General features: G+C 48.0%; 1 protein-coding gene across 2 annotated transcripts; it reads left to right on the forward strand.

Moving 5' to 3' along the window:
- The first annotated feature begins 6,459 nt into the window (after positions 1 to 6,459).
- On the forward strand, positions 6,460 to 14,407 carry C2H8orf76 (chromosome 2 C8orf76 homolog). Of its 2 annotated transcripts, XM_072327543.1 has the most exons (6): positions 6,460 to 6,743; positions 6,877 to 6,972; positions 9,346 to 9,489; positions 10,265 to 10,776; positions 12,316 to 12,448; positions 13,548 to 14,399. In XM_072327543.1, exons 1-6 carry the CDS (start codon positions 6,630 to 6,632, stop codon positions 13,752 to 13,754), a joined length of 1,206 nt encoding a protein of 401 aa, XP_072183644.1. In that variant the 5' UTR covers positions 6,460 to 6,629; the 3' UTR covers positions 13,755 to 14,399. The 2 variants fall into 2 exon arrangements, with proteins under 2 accessions (XP_072183644.1, XP_072183645.1); XM_072327544.1 differs by lacking the exon at positions 6,877 to 6,972 and having other exon boundaries at positions 13,548 to 14,407.
- Positions 14,408 to 16,718: the final 2,311 nt, after the last annotated feature.

Genomic DNA, 16,718 nt, shown 5'->3' on the forward strand with positions numbered 1-16,718 from the left:
TGCACCATAGGTGTATGTTGTGTGTCATTCTTTGCCCCAAATGCATTTCACTTCAATGATCCAAGGAAGGACGTAATGGTGGACAAAGTCCATTCTTGATTTCTGCATTTGGTTTGCATGCATTTAGCGGTGCTTTCCCTCTGCTTTGCCTTGTGCTTTCTGCAGGCATCAATACTTGGACAAGGCAAGCGTGAAGCCATGCGAGCTAAATTTAATAGCAGTTTCCACTTGATGCTTTCCAGCTGTGCAGAAGCAGCATGGGAAACAAGGCACTGGAGAATCTGAAAGAGCTGGATGGGTTATTTCCATGTGGACACAGTTACCTCTCCATATGGACAAGGAGATAAGGACTGGAGGAGCCCACGAGTACTCGGAGTGCAATCCCAAAGCCCTGGATCTGTGTCTTTGATGTAGCTTTTTCTTCCTCCTTTTCCCCCCCCTAATTCTCTGAACTGTTTCTCAGTTCCTGCAGGACAGCAATATTGCAGGATGTCAGCCGAGTTTAATGGTTGCTGTACAAACAGAGGTGCGCAGCAGCCAGATGCGGATGCTTCAGTGACATCCTGGAGGAGATGCTACCCAGTGCTGTTCAGTCCTGCCCAGTCCCAAGGACCTCGTAGCTGTGAAGTTTTAACACACAGCCTGGTTTAATCAGGAGTAGCAATTAAGCAACAAGCTTAACTGTTGCCAGGAGAAGTTAATGAGTTTTCAGAGGCAAACTGATAAAACTGAAAGAAGAAATGCGCACAGAAGGAGGCATACACATCTCTCTGCAGGTCTGGGGTTTGGTCCAGTTAGAGCAGCAAGTCAGCAGTGCCTTTGTGATGGCTTCTGCGACAAGGTGGTATCTGCTGACTGTCAGGTCCAGCCTTAATGCTTGCCACAGGTGGCTGAGCAAAGTGTTCCATCCGTGTGACTACTGTCAGTTCGGGAAGCGTGCAGAGCTGCAAGGGAGTTTCGCTGCTTGAAGACTCTCCCAGGCATCTGATAACCTTTCTTTCCTAAAAGCTTTATTCCTCTTTTCGGCTGCATTCTGGTCCAACCCAAGAGTGTGCTCGTTCTGCTCAGCACTCATCTTACAAGACATAAAATAGTTGTAAAGCCCATTAATAGCTGAACACATCTGTGCTTAGCATGCCCTTTTGGCAATAACAACTTTATTGGGTTTTGTGAGACCTGAGGGGGAAGGATTATGGCCTGGTTAATATGGCTTACCAGCAGTTTGAAAGGCTGCACTGTTAAAAGGTAGATAAGCAAATGAACTGTCTTTGCGGGATGGATCCTCTCTTATCTGTCTTAAGATAAGGGAAATTTGGCTTCTGTCACCAAGCAGTTCTTAGTACATTTTTATTTCTGCGATGCACAGCCCTTATCTCCCCTTTCATTTTTGTCCTGTCTTTGTAGAACTGTGAGCTGGCTGGATGACGTACACAGAAGAGGAATTCCATGGCCCACTTACCTGTATGCTCCTGCTCATACTGCTCTGGTTTCAGAATCCTGTCCTCTTGCAGACAGTGAGCGTAGGGTGTTGGAGGACTTTTTAGGGCGAGGAACCATTTCAGCTCCTTTGCCTTTCTTTAGTGCTCGCTTTACCTTCATCAAGGACAGATCTACACCTAGCAAATGAAGCTTTGTCACATTTGGCTGGTTTCTCAACCAGCTTGAGATAGACGGAGGTTCATCCTGTTTTTTACCAGCACTCCTCTGAAGATGCGCTGAGTTTGAGACAAGTATCATTTTTCTCTAACTTTGGTTGGTGGCATCTGGGATCTTTGGCTCAGGGTCAACCTTTCACCGCCCTCCGTGTGACCGCTTATTGCTTGAGAACGATTGCTCTTGAGATCTGCAGTTGTATCTCAGGCTATTGTAGTAACATTTGCTAGTGTTCATCCAGGCTCACAAGGATTTTATCTGCAGTTCTGCTTGTTGAGTCACTTTTTTTCTGTTAGTTTGTACCAGAGATAGCCTCAGTATGCCCTTAGCCATGAAGCGTTGTTTGTGTTACCCTCCTGTGCCAGACATGGACAGTATTCCCTTATGTTTGGCACCACGCAAAGAGGATGAAAGATGGTTCCTGCTGTAGAGATCTTGCAATCTCAATAAAAGGCAAGAGACAATAATAAGTGCAGGGAGAAAAGGACGCATCAAAACAATGTCAGCAAAATAAAGAGCTTCTCTTCATGAACGTGTTTAGAGAAGAGCCAATGTTATGACTGTCAAAAAAGAAAACTAATCTTTCCCCCAAGGTATGAATATTTCACAATGTCTGGAAGAACCCACTTGATGACTCAGGAACGCCCATCCTTTGAGGAACGCTCCCTGTGGGCCTGACTGCTCTCTTCACTGCAGACAGCACGCTTGCTCTGAGGAGAGAATGAGTCTCTTGCTTCCTTCCAAGGGCAGCTCCTCTCCAGTATGCTTTATTAAAACTGTAAACGATGTCAGAGCTGCATTATTCCTTAGCCGACGTGTGTGGGTAGTGCCTACCAAAACAGGGCCCTCATTACCAGCCAGGATTTCTCATTTCCACTGTGTGTGCTTGATGGTCTCTTGAAACCTCTGTGGTGTGTGTTCTCCTCCTGGAACAAGGCTGCGGCAAAGACCCATCGAGCCTATCACAATACAAACAATAACATCAGGAATTAAATAGGCACCAGTGGGGGGAATTCTTTCGAATTAATTTTGCCTCGGAGTAGACGGGGCCGGAGAAAGGTTGTCAGGATTCAAACCAGCTCTGTCTGCCACGCTGTGTTTTCTTTTCCTGACTGGAAGGCTCAGGCCCTATGGCAGCAGAATGAATTCCTGCCTGTCCTTTGAGATGCCTTTACTGTCCAGGCTTCCTCTGGGCTCACCCTGATGGAAACGTGAAGCACACAGGCTTGCCTCCTTGGTTCCATTGGTCTGGTTTTCATATGTGGAGCTGGTGCTTCAGGCTAGCAGTGCAGAATGACCTCAGCTGCCTTTAGGAAGATTCATCTCTGGCTTCTTTCTATCCCTGAAGCTGCCTACACACAGCAGCTGCAGCAGTGCGGGCTCCCATAGGGCTCGTATATTTCTGAGCCCCCTCAAAGCTGCTTCTTCCAGAGCTGTTGTTTTCTGCTGCATGAAGCCAAGGCTAACAGCACCGTGGCAAATCATGCCACTCAAGCTCAGGCAAACAGCTTTACTTAAGTAAAGTGGGAATTTGTATTCTGGCAGCTATACTGATGACTTGGGGCTTGCAGGAGAAATTGAGCAAATCTCCAGTGCTGACAAGGCAGAGGAATTTCTTACAGTTGCACTTTTTTTATATCTGTAACTAATACGCAAGGAGCCTTGTAAGTGTCTGAGGGGAGCTGGGGGAAGGGGGGAGCCAGGGAAGGAAGGAAGAAGAACTGCGGTGTTAAGCTGTGACTTATGACTCAAGCCGTGCAGTCAGCTGCTCGGCCCCCTGCGTGGTGCTCAGGAATTGCTTCTCTCCTATCGTTGATTCACCAGACAAAGGCATTCTCTGCATTGCAACACAGGGCCTTTGCGGACCATGTTGGTATCCTCACAAACAACGATGGCTGAAACCCCGAGCACTGGAGGACTCCACAATCTAAGCTGGCAGCCAGCAGAGCTGCTCTTGGATTTGCCCCCAGGAACGCCTTGCAGTTTGTGTTCTACTTTCTGCTGGGGCCACGTTTCACTTTGATTACTCATGATTCTTCTTCTGGTTTTGTTTTTGTTTTCCCACTTTTCAATTTGTTCTTATTCATCTTGCTGGATATTAGTGCTGTACTCAGACTGGTGCACTGCACCATGACCAGCAGGCCTGCAGGAGTGGGAAAGGAGTGCGTGTGTCTGCTTTGTGTGAGGAGAAGCGCAGATGCTGGATGACTGCAGATCCATTTCTGTGTGCTCTGCCTTCCTGCAGGAGCTCAGCACACCAGTCCGTGAGCAGAGGGAAGCTGGATGGCTTTTGTGTGCACACACAAGAAGCCCCAGCTGTGCTTGCCTACTCTGACACTTATAACAAAACCATCAAAAGCATCATGTGGAGCAAACTCCTGATTCTCTCCAGACTCACCTCTCAAGCCATTTTCTATGTTCAAGAGCTCTTCTTTGCCAAATGGTTGGTTTAAAAGCAGAAGAAACCTCAATTTGATCAAATCTACCTGCCAAAGTGTAGTTTCTACCCAGGGATTTATGCCAACTGATTATAGACTCGTGGAATCAGTAAGGTTAGAAAAGACCACAAAGATCATCCAGTGCAACTGTTGGGCCCATGGACCATGTCCCTAATGTCCTGATGCTATATCCAGCCATAGCTGTGCTGGTATGGAAGATATTTTGAGCATGTATCCATCACCACCAAAACAAAACCAAACATCTCTGCTAGAAGGAAACCTTTCAAATGATCCACATAAGAAGTATGGCCATAAAAGATGTTCTGGTAGGCACAGGTTCATCAGTCCATTGTTCATGTGAAGGAGATACAAGGATAACTTCATCTCAGCTGCTCCAAACCTGCCTGGCAGTCAGATAGGAGGCAGCAGGCCCTCCTGCTGAGGCAGGGAGAGGAAATAGCACTGTGTTATGCCTAAAACACAGAGCACCTTATGTCTGGCAGTGCCATGAGGCAGGCAGCTGGAATGGCAAGGTGCTGTTAATCTGCAAGGCTGTCTGAGCCTTTAAGTCTTGCAGAAGCTTTAGGATGGGTCTTTGCTGTGTACCCTTTTCCCAGAGCACAGCAATGCAGTCTTGGGAGATTTAGAAATTCCTGTCTTCTGAATGCTTGAGATTTCACAAGTTTCCCATTCTGCTTTGGGGAAGAAATGAAATCAAATGGAGAAGTTACTGAAATACACTCCCATGCACACTGGAATGGAGCAAGATGCTAAAAGAATAACTCCACAGACGTGCAAATAATGTATCCAAGCACAGGAAACGTAGGGTTAAGTGTTTGTTACAGTATCTTATGAAGTTTCCATTAAGTTGTCTGGTGACCAAAATCTTCACCAGAACTATGGAGATGGCAATGGTCCTGTTCCAAAAGGTGGTACAAGCTTCAGTCTCTTATCACTTTCCTCCCCAAAACACTTCACAAATGCCAGAAACCAGGTGTCCCGAGCTGACCCAAAACATGGGATCCTTTTGCTCTCATTTTGGTCAGAAAGAATGAAAAGAAAGTTGGTTGGAGAATGGCTGGAGAATCGCAGCCAAAGGGTTGTGATAAATGGCAATACATCCAGGTGGAGGCCAGTGACAAGTGGTGCTTCCCAGGGGTCTGTCTTGGTACCAGTACTCTTTAACATCCTTATCAAAGGCATAGATGATGGGATCAAGTGCACCCTCAGCAAATTTGCAGACAATACCAAGCTGAGTGGTGCAGTTGATACAACAGAAAGAAGGGATGCCATCCAGTGTGACCTGGACAGGCTTGAAAAGTGGACACGTGAACATAACGAGGTTCAACAAGGCAAAGTGCAAGGCTGCACTTGGCTCGGGGCAATCCCAGATACGTACACGGAGTGGGAGTTGAACTCACTGAGAGCAGCCCTGCTGAGAAAGGTGTGGGGGTTCTGGAGGATGGAAAGCTGGACATGAGTCAGCAGAGTGAGCTTACAGTGGAAGGCTGAGAGCATCCTGGGTTGCAACAAGAGGGGTGGCAGCAGGGACAGGGAGGTTACTGTCTCCTACTCAGCCTTCTGAGTGCTGCAGTACTGCACCCAGGCCTGGGGGCCCCAGCACAGGAGAGATGGAGAGCTGTTGGAATGAGGAGGGCCATGAAGATCATCAGAGGGCTGGAGCACTTCTACAAAGGCAGGCTGAAGGAGCTGGGCTTGTCGAGTCTGGAGAAGGCTCCGGAGAGACCTTTTTGTGCCTTTCCAATATTTAAAAGGAGCTTATGATCAGGAGGGAGATCGGCTTTTGACATGGGTACACAGTGACAGGACAAGGGGGAACGGTTTTAAACTAAATGAGTAGAAATTTAGATTAGGGGGAAGATTTTCACTGGAGGCCGGTGAGGTGCTGGCACAGCTGCCCAGAGAGCTGTGGGTGCCACATCCATGCAGGAGCTCAAGGCCAGGCTGGACTTCAACTGGTGGGGGGCAGCCCTGCCCATGGCTGGGGGGGGGAGCTGGAACTGGGCGATCTCTGCAGTCCCAACCCACGCCATGTTATGATTCTGTGATGCTAAGACCCGCGATGCAAAGGCTTTTGGCTTCCACACAGCATTTTTGAGCGATGACGTTCACATGGACTATTCCACAGCACGACCGCCTCTGATCGTCCCCACGCTGACTGGGTCTCCCCGTGCCTCCTGCAGGACGGCGATACCCCGTTACACAGAGGACCATCCCGCTGCCGAACTGAGAGCAGCACACCCCGAGCTCTGCCCTCACCCCGCCGAACCGCGACGGCTCTACAGAGCGACGCTACCAGGGGCAAAGCAGCGCGTCTCCCGCCCACCCCGCCGCGCCTCAGCACGTCGCACCGCCTTCCCAAGATGGCCGCCGCCGCCCCTCTAGCCCGACTCACCCTCAACTCGCTGACCCCGTGGCCGCGCCGACCTCGAGCTGCTCCCTCACGGCTCCTCCCGGCCCGGCAGGGGGCGCGCTGCCGGCTCGCGGCCCGCAGAGAGCCGCTCTAGGACGGGACGGATGGAGCTGCCGCTGGGCTGGGAGTTCGAGGAGGCCGTGTTCTCCCAGAGCAGGGAGCGGGGCGCGGGCGGCGGAGCCGGGCCGCCATACAGCGCCAAGCGCTGCGAGCCCCGGGTGAGGAGCCGGGCTGCGGCGGGGCGGGAGGCCGGGGCCGCGGGGCTGGCGCTGAGAGAGCTCCGGGGAGCGCCTCGGCGTGCGGCGGCTGCGGGGTTACAGATGCTTTGTACGGGTGTGTTTGTGCCTGCAGTGGTTCTGCGCCGAGACCAGCAGCGAGGAGGACGCCGAAGTACTGACGGCCCATAAGTTCCGGGCTGACCTGGCCTACAGGGAACGGGAGTTTGAGGTATTCTCGTGGCTCCTGTGTGCCAGGGCTTTGGTCAGCGCTGGTGGCTGGAGTGTAACTTTAAGGCCTGTAGTCTTTGTGAGTTTAGTGAATATAGATATACGTGTGTGTGTCTGAACAACCACAGAATATCCCGAGCTAGAAGGGACCCAGCGAGCATCGAGTCAACTCCCGGCGCCATCCCAGCACCGCCCCAGACTCTGTGTCTGAGCGCTCCCTGAATCCAGCACAGGAACCACCGAGCGAGTTAAAGATGTGTCCAAACTGTAACATTAACTTCATTCTGACAAGCTTTCCCAGCCAGATGTCATCTCCTTTCCCCACGTGAGGCTGATATAAACTGCGCAGCTCAGCAGAAGGGTTGTTTTTCACTTGGAGCCAACTCATACCAAAGCTGCACATCAGAGTGGTTCAGCAGCGGTCAGAGCTGCTGTTGGCAATCATTGAAGTCCTGTTCAGCCATAGCTCAGGATTTATCCACTCGCCGTCACCTCGCTGGCTGCTCTTTGCCTTTCTCAGAGCTCCCCCTGGCTGTCAGGTTGTCAGTCTCCTGAGAGTTGACTTGTGTGTCGGTAGTTGTCCTGCCCCTCTGTTGTCTCTGGATGGCTGGTTACGCTTTTGAGGTGCTTTTATGTTCCCCATTTAAGTTCCTGCCTGCTGCACTCCCCGGCCCTCTCCTCACTGCTGCATCCTTAACTTAGTTACTAATCACTGATGATCTGCCCCTACCGTCCTCGTTCCAGGAACCTGTATTTTGTTTTCCCAGATTTGCTTCCTGGTGAAAATCAGCTTCTCTCCATGTTTCTGCTCTTATAGCTTCTTGTTCCAGGCTGTGGTTTGCACTGTATGCTCCCTGATTTCAAAGCCACCAGGCCAGTATCTGACTGCGCTCTTCTTGCCCTACCCATTGGATTAGCGGATCTGGTTTCAATTCTGCTTTTTAACATTATTCCCGTGCTGTTGTTACCTTGTCTGTTCTTGACAGACGTTTTCCAATCTCAAATGAAGGATGCCCTTAAGGAATACACAGAAGCGTGCAGAAAGAGAAACGCCTGAGGCCTCCTGAATGAAGGTTTACTCCTTGCCATGAGCTCTGATTCCCTTCCTTGAGGAACTGATGCAGAGAACAGAGCGTCCACTGCTTCTGTCACGCTGATTTGTCTGGTGTCAAGTGTTCTTGGGTCTCTGTGGCAGAGCCAGAACCAGGGAGGAGAGTGACAGATATGAGAATGCTGCCTTAGAGCGGCGCCTGGGAATAAGGAAACGGGAATCTCTTCACTCGCTGTGAAAATGTTTGCTGCCAGCCTAAGCTAGTGGATGGGAAATGGCAAGCAGAGCAGTGATCGAAGCCACGCTCATTTTTAGGACAGAGCTGACTGCAGAATCTGCTTGGGATTTATAATGCCAAGTCTGCCAGGGTCATAACCCTTCATTACATAGCAGGGCAAGCAGAGGTGTCCTGCAGCCCTCCTTGGGTCTGTCTGGACAGAGGGGAACTCTTGCTTTGCTTGAGAAGAATGTGAGCTTAGTGGGGGAAGAGGAATACTTTGTTGTGCCAGGAGCTACTTAGGGTATATTGCCGAGATGGCTCTTTGTGTTAGAACTGATCAAGTTCACAAGGAATATCTGCATTTTCTTTTTGAGAGAGCTCTGCTCTTTGGTCTTTTGGTCTGAGCTCTCACACAGCGAGGAAGGAATGAAGATTCCAGTCTTAGCATCACTGAATACTTAATGTAATGTATTTAAATGTTAATTGGAGTCTCGGTGAGTGCCCTGAGCATTAAGACACGGCATATTGCTCATTCTTGTCTTTTTCCCGGGCCCAATTAATATTTAATTATTTCATGCAAATTCAAACGACCTTGTGAGGAATTTATATTCCAGGAATGATGGAGACTCGCTTTCCTCGAGGTCTGCTCTGACCGGCTGCTTATTCAGATGGGCTCAGGGACAGACTTCCTTGTTCTCACCTCCTGTTTCACCGAGGAGTGCATGTGTTTGAAGTGAGGCCTTCCAAATTCAGGATGAGTGCTCTGAGCCTTGAGTCAGGTGGCATAAAGGTGCCTTATTTCATGTTTGGCCTAGGCCTGTGGGTGAGCTCGTACAGTCCCTTCTGCATCAGGCCTGTTGTGGGGGAGAGGTGGAGAAATGCCCTGGGAATCCTGACAGGACTGAGGCATTAATTAGGATCGGGGCTGCTCATCGCCATCCAGGCTGGGGCGGCTTGGAGCTCAGCTCTTGGCCTGGCCTTTGTGTGCTGCTGGCAATAGGTGCTAACTGAGCTGGGATAAAGGAAAAATTGGTCTTGGAATTGCTTTTAAATGAAAATCTCTCACTGTTTTGCTTGTCTTTTCTTTTTATTGATGCTGCTAGAAAGCTCTGTGTGAATACTCAAGCTGCTTACAGCGCTTACCTCCCGGTAACATTGCCATGAGGCGGGACGTCCAGGAGGGCCAGGCTCGCTGCTTATCTCAACTAGGAAGGCACAAGGAAGCTCTGAATATTGCAGAAAGAATGGTAAATCATCTCCTTTGAACGTAAAAAATACTGCCAGTAGTTCTTTTGTACAGACCATTTTCTGCAAAAATAACGTGCGTGTGTTTAATCCTCCAGGATGTTCAGTGCTCAGAGTATTTGGTAAACAGAGGGGAACTGTCACTGCAGATATAATCACTCTTTAGAAATCAGAACACCCTGTACCACAGTGAGTTCCCTGTGCAGGGAGCTGGTAGTCCTGGAAGGGACTAAATATCATGCTCTGCCAGGCAGAATTAATGTAATGTAATAGGAATTATAAGAAAGGGGATAAATGAACGCTTAAATCTTTCCACTATAAAAGCGACGGTTCAACACTTCCTTTTATTTCCATATATTTGCTGCCAAACTGCCACCAAGAAGAGCATCTAACCACAAATGGAGTTTTTCCCATAAAAGAAGATGTCCAGAGGCTCTGAAATCTGCTAATTTTACTCCTGCCGATCGCTGCGTACAAAAGGTGTTCGTATTACAGAGAGGGACAGCTGTAGAACATAAGCAGTAATGCAGATAAGCAAACAGCAGTGTTCACGGGCTTCTTGTCTTTCAAACTGGGATGAGGCCACTGAAGGGAACGCTGCCTGCTTGATCTTGCACGATTGGTATCATGTAGTATCATTTAAAATTAAGAGAGCAGTAGTGAAAGCTCCCTTTAGGGATATCTGCCTGTCATTACCCAGGGAGACGTTTTCTTAAGCTCTGAAGGACCGTTCTGTTCTTCTGCTCCTGTTATAATCTTCTTTTCTTTTGTTTTCAGAGGAACGGTGCTACAAACACGGATCACTTAACGACTGTTCTCAACCTGCAGTTTGCCATTTATCAGGATCTGGAAAACGCTGAAAAGAAGATCGTGTGTCTGCAGCAGCTGATCTGCTTACATCCCTTCAACCCTTGGTACTGGAAGTCACTTGCTGAAGCTTATATGGACCTTTTGCAGAGCTTGTCTCCATTATGCATTCCAGAAGCAAACCTAAATGAGTCCGAAGAGGTTAGTGATGGTAGTTTCAAAATGTCAGCTGGAGGAGAGATTAATCTCCAGCCTCACAGATCAGACTGCCAGAGGGAAGGCCCTCGGTCTGGCCCTGCTGCAGAAACAAAGAGCGAGAGCGCAGAGACCTGCAGCAGCAGCCAGGCTGTAACAGAAATGTTCTGCACTTCAGACAACGCTGGAAGGAAGGCTGAAGGGAAACGGGCAGCCTGCGAGTCCTGGGAGCCGGACATGGCAAAGGATGTTGGTGTAAAGGCATGTGCCTCATTCGTTAGAGCAAGGTAACAAAATACATCCTTGGAATAATCTGAGCTTCTTCCTCATCATTTTACTGATGTTATTCCCCAGCCCTAATGTTCTCAGTTTCCACCTCTGATTTAAAGATTTGTTCCAGCATTGGTAACACCAACCTAGAGAGAACCCTCTCATACTTGAGATGTAAAAAGCGAAGCTTACCAGCATGGTGGCTGTGAACGACTGCTATTTGGGTGGAAAGACAAAGCCGCTGTCACGTGTTGTTGAGAAGCAAAGCATTTTTTAAACAATCCCGTTATGCAACTCAAATAACGATATACAAAAGGGTTTGTTCTCCTCCAAATGCTCCTGTTAGAGCGTGGCTGTTCCTGCTTTGGTATTAAAGATGCAGCAGCTGAAGTCCCCCAAAGGGAAGTGAGCCCGTCTTCCTTCTGTGAGTGCCACCTGGCTTGTTTGCCTGGAGCCTCGTGCCTGAACAAAAATGTATTATTTTAATAATGCACCAATTTGCATAATGGATGAGGTTGAAAAATGAACTCGGTGACAGCTGACTGACAGGGCTGCGTTAAAGTGCTCTTTCCCTTTAATCCTTCTCTTCCTAAATTTTTTGTGTGCAACAAAAATCTCCTAAATATAATATTTCAAAGAGATAATTAGGAAATGTTTCTTGTTAAAGTAGTCCTGTTTTTTTTTTCCCCCTTGCCTCAGTAATGTGTCAGTCACTGAATGTCCTGGCAGTTCTGGGATTTCCTTGCTCGGCTGCATGGTGGTGTAACATGTGCTTTGTATCCAGGCTGGATGTGGCTCTGGGCAGCCTGGTCTGGTGGCTGGTGACCCTGCACATAGCGGGGGGGTTGAAACCAGGTGATCACTGTGGTCCTTTTCAACCCAGGCCATTCCGTGATTCTCTATCAGCATACGTGCTTCTCTGTGGTGAGCTTCCCATCGCAGGGTTACGTGTTGGCTCATCTGGTGCATTCAGCTCAGCTGGGTATAAGTGAGACGTGGGTGCTGCATGGGTAAATTGCACCTGGAAAAGGGATGTTAGTATTGCTTTATTCAGTAAATGTTTCAGAGCATTGTAAATAATCGACTCCTTGACTTCTGGACTTCTGCCTTCAACTTAAGAGCAGTGAAAGGTCTTAGAAAATACTCCCACACCAACCTGTGTGAAGGTGATATTTGGTGGTTGTCGGAACAGAACCAAATTTCTCTCTTCTCAGGTTGCAAAGATGGTCGCTGCTGCATGCAGCAATGCACTGCTGTCACCGTAGGCCTGAATAAGGATGAGGGATACTCGATGCAGTACTGCTAATGCTCAAGTGTGTGATGACTGCGTGTAGAGGCACCAGAGATACCTGGCATTTCCTTATTCAGAAGTTCTTCTCTGTATTTCTTCAGTCACTGTGCGCACACAAAATGACCTTAATAGATCAATACAGATGTGTTCAGTTTTCTCAGCTGGAAAATGTGAAGAAGAGCTGTTTTAAAGCATTATCTTGTAGTTGGTTTTAGTTGTTCTTGTGCCAGTTGTACCCTTTCTAACTGCTTTTTTTTCATTCCAGGCTTTTACTTCAGCTTACTCAACTGCAGCAGTCATCCTTTGCTCTCGAGAATAACATAAAATGTCAGAAAGAAATTGACGATAAAGTGGCACAGTTTGGTTTAAATGAAAACTCCTTGCTGCAGGTGACCAAGGTAAGGGAGTGTTCTCTGTGTGTGTGTGCATGTACATAGGCACACCAGGTCCTGGTGGAGGTACGTGGGCCGGTTCATGCTTGCAGGACTGGGTGCCTGACGCTCCCCTGGGCTAATTGACCGTACCAGGAAGCAAGGAACATTAGGCAGGGCGATGTCCTGGTACTGCATTATCTGGGACTGACTGCAATAGCTGCGTAGCGCTGGCTTATGTCATGCAGGTGTATCTCCGTGCTGCTGAAATTCTCCTTGCAGGAATGCTCACGGTTGTTAGGTTTCTCGCTGGACTCGTATTTACAGATGTATCATTGCTGTGCATTTCCTGGGAAGCAAGTTTTATCTCTGCCACTTTAGATGCCACAGAGTGAATCATAAGAATGAAATGCAAATGGAGACGTCACTGAGGGCCACTGGATTATTCAAGTCTTCATTATTTCAGCAAATTTGCAGAAAAAGCTCTTCTTACATTGTTTCTTTGTTCCGTTTGATGTACTGAGTTCTAACTTAAAAGAACCACAGAGGAGGAGAATCACATCGTATGGCTTTATTCATAGGGCTTAAATGTTTCTAGCGTCTATGGAGTTCTATTTGAAAGAACAAAAGGAAGCAAAAAAATGTTTAAGTTTGCTGTCAGCGTTGTCAGGTTTCAGTTGATAAAAGCCAAGTCCTTGCCGAGTTGGCAAGCGGCGCTGTGGGCTTCCATCCATGAGAGGGCAGCAGCATGCAGACTATCTCAGGTTCCCAAAGTGCTGCTGACAAGGAGCTGCTCTCCTTGCTTCCCTTGGTCTGACACCCTCCCTCCTCGGTGGGAGATCGCTGCTGGCGCTCTTGGGGGCGGGTGCTGAACACAGAACTGTCGGTGGGGCTTGTGCTGCTGTTCAAGAGGGCAAAGCTCCCCACGTATAGTTGTACCTGGGCATGTTGGGTGGAGGTTGTGGAGCTGTGAAGTTTGGGCTCCCAGTTTTCCATATTTATGGCACAGCGCAGCAGACAACTTGATTGTGATTTGGAAACGCTGCCTCGATGGCGGATGGTGCTTGTGACCTGTCATTAATGTCACATTACTTGTTTCCTATCTTTCTTCTTCCTGTGGTTGCAGGTGATGGGAGCAGATCTTATACCAGAAAAACTAAAAGAGGAATTTCAGGGTGAGGTAAAATGCATGGGCTCTTCAGCACTGTCATCACTGGTAACCACATCGGCCTCAGAGTTTGAGATCAAATGGTTCGATATTCTCCGAGATGATTTACGCCACTTGGACAGGCATTTCTCTCCAGATATACACATCCCACCTCTGGCGACGTAGGGCTGTTGTACTTACTGTCATGGCTTCAGAGGATTACGGATTGATGCATGCAAATGGTTCATGCTCTATTTTTTACATTTCCATATGGGATGTATTTCAAGAAAGTAAATGTTTGAAATCTTGGTGTCTCAAAGCTCTTTTGTCCACAGATTCCTTTATATTTGAAATACTAAGAGATCCAGTATGGAGTGCTCAGGGATAGCTGTCCATTGTATACCTCACGGTGTTCTTGAAGCACCAGTGGTTCTTTGGGGCCTATGATGCTGCTTTTCCTTCCTGATGTCCAGTTAGAAAATGTCTTGGTTTCAAATTCTGTGTTGTTGCACTCGAAGCCACAGAATAAGCCGTTTTCTTAATTAAAAGTTGTAATATTTCTTGATTAATTGACATCGCAGTGATTTTCTTTTTGGAGCTGGATGGCTGGATCTTAATACATTTATGCTGTGAAGCTGTCAATAGGAATAACTTCTTGGTTTTGGGAAAGTATCTGAATAGTGAATGTTTAACTTAGGAGTGGAAGGAGATTTCCTCCAGGCTGAATGTTTTTGCAGGCACAGAACTCGCTATAGCCCGGCCCTCGGTGTGCTTACACATGGAAAGCCAAAGCTGTCAGGGCTGTTTATACGTAGCGAGGAGTGCTCGGTCAGAACATCTCCTTTGTAAAACCCTGCAAGGAAGGAAAAACCTCTGCTGTGAAAATCAGCAGTGTTGTTCCCGCATGGTACGGATCCATACCTGTTCTTTCAGCTCACAGTGACACCTCCTTGCTTTATGTTCTGAAGCATTGACGTTGTGTGCTTTGGGTGTGCAGGAGGCAGCAAATGTCTTCTTGCTTTTGTTTGAAACAATTCGCATTTGAGGCAGAAGTGAGCTCTTGCCCCGTTCGGTCCTGTTAAACTCTGATGCTGAAATTCTCACTGGCTTTTTGTAAGCATACAGTTTATAGTGTAAAAGTAGGGATCTCTCAGATGTAATTGATTTTTTCTTCACGTGACTTTTCCTCACGTTCTCTTCGGGTTTCGTTCTGCAGTACTAAAGAGAGCTGAGACTTCCAGTAACTCACAATGGAAACGTAGTTCACTGTACATGAACAAACTTTTAGATGCAGCTGCAGCTTCGAGATGGATCTTAAAGCTTTAAGATGATTCATAAGACATCTGTTGCTAACACTTGGTACAGCGTATCCTCCTGTTAAATCAGCTGTGAAACCTCTCCAACAAAATGGAATATTGCCTTCAGCCACGTCAAATTATCTTTGATAGTTCGGTGACTTAATGCGATTAAGCCACATCCTGGTCAGCTTGTTATGAAAGGTGATGTCTTGGCAAGGAAACCTGGATGAGCATTAATTCACATCGTATTACGGGATATTCGTTTTAGTCATGCGTGTGTTCGCTAGGTGGAAATTTTTGTGTGTGTGCGTGAGTTGAGCAGTGCTGGGATGGCAGAGAAGCCCACCTGGGATGCACACAGGCCTGACTGCTGTCATTCAGCAGCCTGCCTGCGTGTTTTCAGTCGTGGCTGTCCTTAATGGGCTGTAAATTAATTATGACGTTGCCATCAACAAGAGAACATCTTACAACAAAGGCATGACAAACACAGAAAGCTTAATGCCAAGCATATCAGCAAAAGTAGTTGAGTTACTGGAACAGGGACTTCTCCCAGTTTCTTCTTAAACTTATGGTCACGAGCAGCCCTAAACAAAGGACATAATTTGCTTTCCCACAGTTCCTAATTAGGTTCCGTAGTTACGATGCTGGAACACAGCTTTTGTGGGCCCAGGTTTGTAGAGAGATTTCGTGGGAACTCAGCAGCTCCACTGTTTAGAAGGTGGAAATAGCAGCGCATGAAGTGCTTGCCAAATGCTGTTATTTCATGGCTGAGCCGTCCAAAACACGCAGCGACATGGCCAGCGCCATTTGGGGACTGGTGTGTGTGGTTGGTGAACGTGTGGCTGTCTCACACTGGCAGCACAGCAGTGAACTCCCCAGCACCCGGCAGGGCGGATGCAAGCAGCACTCCCTAAGAACAAGCACTGCTTTCTCAAACACAGCAATAAAGTTGTTTTTCTCTGCTGCAAAGAAAACAACATGAATGTTGCTTTGAATGCCTTGTGTAGCTACTGTTCCAAGTCAGCAGTGTTTGTTGTGCCGGGCTATGGAACATTCCTTGGTCTCATTGTGCTGGCTATCTCTCACCTTGGCTACCTGCACTCCTTTTCTGGCCCACTTTCAGCACGCCACCTCCAACCCCAGCTTTCTGCCTCTAATCTCAGAGGGGCTTTGATTTGTTTCCATCTTGTGTCTGAATGACTCAGCATCACGTCAGTGCTCCGCACAATTCTACATCTGCCTGCAACAGCTTTCTTCGTGTTTTGGCTCTTACAGTATTAATTTTATTGGTATTAATACTTGCACTGCTGCTCCACGCTCTGTTACATTGCAAATTTAGCGTTGCCAACTGCAAGAATCTGTTAACTGTTTCCAGAGCTGGGCTTTGTCATTCCGATGCTCGCTCATGATCCAGGACCTTGGGCAGGACACTCTGAGCCCAGTTTTGATGCCCCTGGAAGGATCAGTGTGTGCAAGCAGCATGTGAGGTGTTGTGCTGGTAAGCATTGGAATCCTGCTCCCTTCTGAGGTGAAGGAAGGCGTTACTGCTGGGACTAATGAGGCTCAGGCCGCTCTCTCAGTGCAGAAGCAGTGTTTCCACCAGCTGATGAAGGCTGTCAGCATCCAGCCCTGGCCTTCCCGACAGGTACTTTCTGCAGCTGCCTGTAAGCGCTCGTTCCCTTCATCACTGAGCAATCAAACCTGTGGGAGCCTGCGAGCATTTCTGGCATAACTCCTCGCTGAAATGGTAAACTCGTGATTGTTTTCCATCAGAACTGAAATTCCATTCATTTGACATTCGGGTTCAGCTGTCGTCTGAATTAACACAAGCTGTAATCCCCGATCCAAGGCT

Source organism: Excalfactoria chinensis, chromosome 2 (assembly GCF_039878825.1).
Source record: "Excalfactoria chinensis isolate bCotChi1 chromosome 2, bCotChi1.hap2, whole genome shotgun sequence".
NCBI lineage: Eukaryota > Metazoa > Chordata > Aves > Galliformes > Phasianidae > Excalfactoria > Excalfactoria chinensis.